This window comes from Aulostomus chinensis, chromosome 21 (genome assembly GCF_037954235.1).
Source record: "Aulostomus chinensis isolate RoL2024-O1b breed Wild chromosome 21, RoL_Achi_v1.0, whole genome shotgun sequence".
In the NCBI taxonomy this organism is placed as follows: Eukaryota; Metazoa; Chordata; class Actinopteri; order Syngnathiformes; family Aulostomidae; genus Aulostomus; species Aulostomus chinensis.
In genome coordinates, this window is record NC_141340.1 from 21,629,625 (window position 1) to 21,637,124 (window position 7,500).

General features: G+C 43.8%; 2 protein-coding genes across 2 annotated transcripts in view; one reads left to right on the forward strand and one right to left on the reverse strand.

Annotated features, from left to right (window-relative positions):
• Nucleotides 1-7,500, forward strand: part of ift74 (intraflagellar transport 74) — a 16,196-nt gene that overhangs the window by 3,367 nt on the left and 5,329 nt on the right. Inside the window, exons 7-11 of the mRNA XM_086191431.1 lie at nt 27-86; nt 287-348; nt 6,224-6,362; nt 6,509-6,571; nt 6,772-6,915. Of these exons, the coding sequence (XP_086047557.1) occupies nt 27-86; nt 287-348; nt 6,224-6,362; nt 6,509-6,571; nt 6,772-6,915 (468 nt within the window). The remainder of the gene's footprint in view (nt 1-26; nt 87-286; nt 349-6,223; nt 6,363-6,508; nt 6,572-6,771; nt 6,916-7,500) is intronic.
• On the reverse strand, nt 1,969-5,462 carry LOC147242040 (uncharacterized). The gene is made up of 7 exons (XM_086192325.1): nt 5,453-5,462; nt 4,785-4,894; nt 4,417-4,664; nt 4,058-4,169; nt 3,181-3,268; nt 2,726-2,941; nt 1,969-2,628 (listed from the first exon to the last, which is right to left on the reverse strand). The coding sequence occupies exons 1-7, from the start codon at nt 5,460-5,462 to the stop codon at nt 2,303-2,305; spliced, it is 1,110 nt and encodes a 369-aa protein (XP_086048451.1). The 3' UTR covers nt 1,969-2,302.

The window sequence follows — 7,500 nt, forward strand, 5'->3', positions numbered from 1 at the left end:
GGCTAAATCCTCTCTTTGTATCTTAGTTGGTGGACAAACTCAACACCAACACAGACATGGAGGAAATGATCAACGACTACAACTCTGTAAGTACACCATGTTTCCATAACAACTTGGTACTAAAAATGAATTCAGTTTAACATTTTCAAGGCTGTGAAAGTAATGACATGCTGTAAGAAGGAATATTGCCGTGTTCAGACGGGTGCATTTGCATATTGTCAGTGTTCGGAGTGTTTTTTAATACAGATCTACTGAAAGTGTCCTCTCATCTCTCTCATCCTCCCAGCTGAAAGCCCAGAATGACAGTGAGGCTGAGAGCATTGATAGCATCTTCACTGAGAGAAGAGAGTAAGTACACGGTAGAAGATGAGCCGTCTACATTTAGATGTATTCTCTCACACACTCTCAAATAACTTCAGGGAAATAGTAGAACAGCTCCCAGTTATTGAAGAGAGCAGTTCAGTTGGCCACATCTTGAGCACAGCTCCAGGTCAGACTAGGCACTCCTGAGATTTGGAGTGCACCCGTATACTGACCTTTATGGTAAAATGGGTCATAGTGATGGCAGAGACACTTGGCAACTTGAAAGCATTAATGACAAAATGAAAAGCCAAAATGTGCTGACAGGTTCATTGAAACAGCGAGACAAAGACATGAGAAAAGATTGGTTTGTGTTGAAGCTTTAAATGATAAAACACAACAAACATAAGCCCTGTGTCTTCATGATTTGCAAGTTTTCCGGAATATTCAAGAACTGTTAAATAAACATGAACCCATTTGGGTTTGAGTACAATTGTTTGAATTGGTCAGTAGTTTCAGGAGGGTTTGGTGTTGGTGCTCTTCAAATTATGGCAGCAATGTTTGTCTGAAAAGCTAAATCATGTGTGAGGAGAGGCTGATTCTGTATTAAGTTGCTGTGTGTGTGAAATTGTTGTCTCTAGCAGGTGTACATTGCTTGAGTCATGGACAGGACAAACTCCCACAGTGGATGCATGATTCTCAGCACCAGTTTTCTTGTTTCTTCCTTGCTTCAAGCATTCCTCACTTGTGCTTGTCTTCCTGTTGTCCTGTCATGTCCTTGTCCTTCCTTCTCCTCCCTTCATGTGGAGTGTAGACTGGCCATATTTTTCTGTCTAACAAGAGTGAACATACATTTTGAATTTATGTCCCAGCCCCAGTCCATTACATCGTGTCTTGTCATGCCTGGGTATCGACTACAGTGTAGTTGTCTGCACAGTTACACAAGTCTACTGTCTTAGTAGTTTTTGGACAGGTGTGGAATTACAGCCCTCTGTTTCTGTGTGTGTGATGACAGAGATATTGGCAGTTTTCTGATTACTAAACTTATGTGATCTGTTAGACCTCGTGATGGTCAGCAGTTCCATGATTCCCTTCTATTTTACCCCTCAATTGATGATTTTCTTCAAAAGTGGGATGCACAGATTCCTGTGAGAGGAAGATGATGTGTTGATGACATGATCAACTGTAGGTTTATTATCATACACCTGAAGTTGCAAGAGACAACAATTTAAAGAACTCAAATAATTTTTGAAAAGGGATACACCAACAGAACCTTTTAGAAGTATAAAAAAGAAAAGTTGAAATTTATCTGAAAAAAATATTGTTGTGGTGAAATGTTTAAAAATTTTATTGGGTCCAAAATGCAGATAATATGTCGATTCCAGTGAGTTGCTGACAAGCGGTTGAGGGTCTCTGGGCCACCAGCATGAACAGGCTGGGATCAGGTGGATCAGGCGGATCTGTGTGAGGTCACCAACCAGGAGCTGCAGGTGCTGATTAACCAGAGAAACGTCGAGAAACACGAGGCTTCGCTCCGTTACCGTTTCAAATACCGTCGACAGGATTGACCACATGACTTATCTGTCTTATTCTTGCTTGTCCCACTCTGACCACATGTGGTTAGTTGAGTCAACCTGTGCAGCAGGAGGTAGGGAGACACCTGCTGGCCAGGAGGTGGAAGTGTTGGACGCTGAACCTGTAATGCTGCTCTCTCAGTAGATTGGCCGTGGGCCCACATGTGGGATTTATTTGTCGATTATAATAGGCTGTTCTAAGCTGAGCAGGTGTTGCAATGCTGTAGTTTTCACTCAAGATTACAGTCTTTAAATGTACATGATAAAGAATACCAAAAATAGTAAACACACTATATTGCCTCTCTTATTCTAGAGTCTAGGTGCTCCTCTTGCAGGCAGTGTGTAATCAGGTGTTGGGGCAGATTCTTTCATTCCCCCCTCTCCTTGTTGCTTATTGATGCTGTTGTGTAATTTTTTTTTCTCATGGTTTATGTTGTAGTCCCCTCCCCCGCATGACACTCTTCCCTTTTGATATAAGGATCCTCGAAGTAATCATCCTCCTCCTCTATCTGTCCCTCCTCCTCAAAGTTGAATGTCTGGTGGCTCATGTAGCCTCCTGTGTCTGAGAAGACGGTGGACACAGCATCCTCCTCTGCATGTTCGTCCTGGTACAGTCGCTGATGCCGGTAGTTATGGAAGAGCCTGTACCAGGAAGGTCCTTTGATGGCACACACAATGAGCGTGCAGGTACACAGGGCCACTGCTGCAACACATACTGTGAACTTCCACGTGTTTCCAGGCACAGGGGGTTGGTCTAGTTGGGGTTGGACAGAGAACTGTGTCTTCCATGATGTTTGTCATACATGCACACATTTGACACACCCTGATCATGCATAGTTGGCTTGTCCTACCTTTGTTGATGACTTGGCTGTGGCTTGAAAGTCTGGTTTTTAGCAAAGTGGATGGGACAAACTTCTGCTGAAAGGTGACTATGGTGTCAGCAGGTGGGGTTGTTGGGGGTGCAGTTGAGGAGGGTGCTGATGATGATGATTGAAAACACTCAGCTACAGCTGCTAAAAGATCCATCCCAGCTTTCACCTCTGGTGATGCACAGGTGGTGTGTGGCCCTGTAGTGGATCCAGACATGAGAGCATCAGACCCACGATATTATAAGAGAAGCCAGGCTTTATTGAAATCATGTTGCTGTCAAAACACCATTTTCCTTCATGTCATTAGTTCCATCTTGATATGATCTGACTGATATGATCCCCAAATCACCACAGATATAGTGATCAAATGTTTAACGTGCCAGATGTTCTTAAAAGGGTCAATGATAGAGTTAAAACACCACATCAGAGGTTATTACCAATGATGACTCCTGCTGCTTTGATCTCTTCAAAGCTGCCCAGTAGTGGGCAGGAACAGTTCCACAGGTTCTCCTCCAGGTTCAGCTCCTAACAGGTCCACAGAAGAAAAGCATAAAGGGTTACGAAACAGCTCGACTAGTCAAGTCAAGTCAAGTCAATTTATTTGTATAGCGCCAAATCACAACAAAAGTTCTCTCATGACACTTTACAGGTAGAGCAGTTCCAGTACCACACTCCTTCAATGAACCTCCACCCAACAATTCTCCATCAGCAGCACATCCTGCAACAGAGGCGACGAAAACCTTCCTTTTAACAGGCAGGAAGGTGGAGCAGACCCAGGATCAGTGGAGACAGACGACTGCTTTGACCGGTTGGGGGGAAGGAGAGCAGGGCAGAGACAGGGATAGATAATGGAGGAAGACAGATATACAGAAGGAAAGAGAGGGACGGAGATAAAGAGAGAGAGAAAGGAGCAGAGACTGATGGACAGACGGTGACGTGAGCAGGTGGAGCTACGGGTGGCAGCTTGGGCCTCTTCAGGTCTGGAGCCGCCTCCAGCAGCACCTGGGATCTGGAAAGCAGGGAGCCCGAAGGCTAGACTAGAACTTGGCTTTGTTTTCTTTCTCTTTCGCTTGTTTTTCTTCTCTAGTTGACAGTATTCAACTGCAATACAGCGACTCCATGACAATTCATTGACAAATATTATACTATTATTCATGTATGGGATTAGGTTCATGTGACCATGTGGTATTAGTACCACATCTAAAGGTTTGACCCAGTATCCAGGTCTTAGTCAAAGGGTAGTGATTGAATTGAATGAATGATAGCACAGTTTTGGGGATCCTCTTGAGTCTCTCCAGGGATGTCGGCGTTTACCTGTAGATTTCTGAGCCCTTGGATTAGTTGAGCTGGGAGGCTCGTCAGCTGGTTGTGGGACAGGCTCATCACCGTCAGCTCATCTAGGCCAGAGAAAGAGTCGCCATCCAGGCTGCAACGACACGCATGATAGTTTTTAGGAATGCTAGCCAATCCCCAGCAAGTAACTTGATTTATTTTGATATGGTACTTTTCAAGATGAATTACACTCAAAGTCTGATCAAAGGTGATACTAGTGCTCATGGGCAGCTCTCTGGCATGCTGTCGATGGCGTTCGGACACACATTGAAATGTGTGAAAGCATTACTGACTGATGAAATGAATGAGATTGTGGAGTGGAGGCTCGCAGCTGTATCTACCTGCTGATGTGATTTCTGGACAGAGACAGAACTCTGAGTCCTGGTACTACAGAGAAGTACTTGGCTGGTATATGGGTCACCAGGTTACTGTCCAGGTGGAGCTCCTCCAGTCTGGGATAAGTAACCAGGGATTGTCTGTCCTGCTCATCCAGAGTAATCTGGTTCCTCTCCAGAATCAGTGCAGTAACAGAGGACTGATTGCTGCCTGGAGGAATGGCTTTGAGAAGACTGTCGGTCAAGTTTTTGACCTGCTGAAGAATTGATTCTTGGTTAGAGCTCCAGAAACGTTTAGTGAATACATTAAAACTGGAAAACGTGATCGAACGAACAAACTATATTTGTGTGAGCTGAATGTTCCTCTTTCTCACCAGCACGTTCTCTTCCACAGCCTCAGCGTGGCTGTAGTTTCTAGTCAGTGCTACTGCAACAGTCAGCAACAGCAGTAGGAGAGTTCGCCGGCATCCACCCATCATCCTCCCTGGAGAGGAGACACAATAGAAACAAACCATAAAAACACTCTCTAGGATCCTGAAAGATCGGGTATCAGGTCTTTCATTAATGAAGCACAAATGCATCCGAGGCCTGGTTTGATTCACTTGTTTTGATGGAGCCTTTGCTGGAAGCTGCTGATAGACCTTTATTCTAAGGTCAAATGTGTTTTTATGGTCCCAACCTCAGGCGCTGTGGAAAAAACTACTGAGCTGGTCGTCTCACTGTACCCCTGAATGTAGCGGCGGCTCTAGCCAGTTACTTCCACTCAGCATCAGTTTTATCTAAACTGTGAAACAAAGATTTGCTACGACATGTTTTTGTGTATGATATCAGTTACTAGGTTGGTGGCAGTTAATCACAAATTATGCACTAACAGTTACATCAGATGCAGGTGGTCAGATTATGGCAAAATATTACACGATAACAAGATAAACATCCTGACATCTTGTCAATATTTCAAATCAATATTTAGACCTAAAATATCAGCTATCGTTATGTTTCTTTAACACCGTTTATTCCTCAAAATCTTTGCATTTCCTGTTACCTGACCTCATCCCTCTGAACACTGTTGAACATTTAACTTGTCATGTCCTCGTAGACAACTGGGAATGACCTTTAACCTGCCTACGCTCCATCGTCTGCCAACGTTCGTACTGGTGTTTGCTAATAATGTCTCTGTGTCTCAGTGTTTCATCTTATGGTCTCAGTTCTTCTGTATATTAGTGAACAATAAGCAAAGTAACTCACCTGATCCTCTGCATACAGTGAGACGATTCTTCTAACGGCTGCCTGGAAGCAGCCAGCACAGCTAAAGATGGAACTTTGCTCCTTGTTGTAAAATCGAAAGGCTGACATGGACTGTTTTACAAGCTAAACATTTATGATTGAAGAAGTTAACCTGTCCTCCTTCCTGACAGCAAGAACCTGTAAACTGTGATGAGTAACACTTTCAACATGCCTCACGGATCGCTTGGTACTGCCTTCACCCAGGGGCTCAGCGATACGACACCAAATCAGTGTCCCGATTCGTTCAAAGCATTATCTCAATAAGGATTATTGAACCATCATATACAGTTTAGAGAGTTTTTATATTGGGTCTCGTCAGGTCTCTGATGAGGTCACTGGCTGCAGGTACCATCTTTATTTGATTTAACACTCATTTAATTGCCCCCCTTCATATCTTTATCATCAGAGAGGCTTTCTGTCTTTTCCAGGGCATGTGTTTGAATGTTTATCAGACCGTAAGAAGAAGGAGACATGGCAGACAAACAGAGGAGCTTTCCAGTCTGTTATTGTGGAGTTTTTGTTTCTGCAGAAGAGAGGAAGCTATCAGGGCCTCAGAGGACGAGATCAAGAGGGAGAGACGTGTTGCTGACGAGGTTGTCCAGGCCATGCCGGCTGCAAAGCAGGAGAAATATTTCACAATGACAACCACAAATGAAGAGCTGCTGCAGGTGCTGATGTAGTCGTACGACATTGATGTAGCAGTGTGCATGGGGGCTTGTTGGAGATGTGCTTCTACTGCAAGTTAACCTGTCGCTGTGATTGTAAATTTCTGTCCTTGCTTCATCTTCTTGCTTCTTTGTTTCTTGTGTCCCAGGAGCTGACGGGTCTCCAGGAGGAGCTGGACGTCCTGCTGACCAGGAAGGAGGACTATGAAGCAGTGAGTGGGGTTGGGGGGGTGAGGATGGAGGGAGATGGAAAGGAGGGTTGTTCATGGACAAGACAGTAAGTGGAGTTGGAGAGGTGGGAAGAGAATGTGCATTTGAACTTTTATGACATGTGGCAGCTGTGTCGTGGGAAGGAACCAGTAATGCTAGCAGTTGTATGAGTTGTTTTGTCAGTTTCTTTTCCTCTGTGCAGGAGCTGGCCCACTCACAGATTAAACAGGAAGTGGTGCGGCTTCATGAGACTTTGTCAGCGCTAGAGATGAAGCGGGACGCCATGGAGGCGGAACAAAAGAGCCTTGGCACCCCCCAGGAGGAGAGAGAGAAATTATTCAAACAGGTTAGCAGCCACTAACTAATAATTATAATAATAATGAATTATTATTATTATTATTATTATAATTGATAACTGATGAACTGATAGAAATGTAAAAGCTTTTTCTATGGCTCGTGCTATGCCCCTTCACAAAGTTCCATGACATCAGCCTGGTAGTTCTTGTGTCATCATGATGACAGAATGACAACCAGCAGACTCAGATGATCTATCTGTCTGTCTGTCTGTCTGTCTCTCTATCTATATCTCTGTCTATCATTTCTTATTCTGTACATTGACGTTTGTTTTTTCTGCTTCTACTTATGACTGTCAACTAGGAGAAATACCGCGCAAGATTTCCAATGTGCTTGGACTGTCTGTTTATGCACAAATGGCCATAGATGGCAAAAGTACCCAGATTCCTTACTTGAGTAGGAGTAAAATACCTATGTAAAAATACGACTTGAGTAAAAATGTAAAAAGTACTGATCCAAACCTCTACTCCAGTAAAAGTAAAAAGTACAGGCTCTGAAATGTACTCAAAAGTACTTTTAACAAGTATTTCTATTGCACGATACACTTGCTGCAAAGCTGTTAAACACGTGATCATTT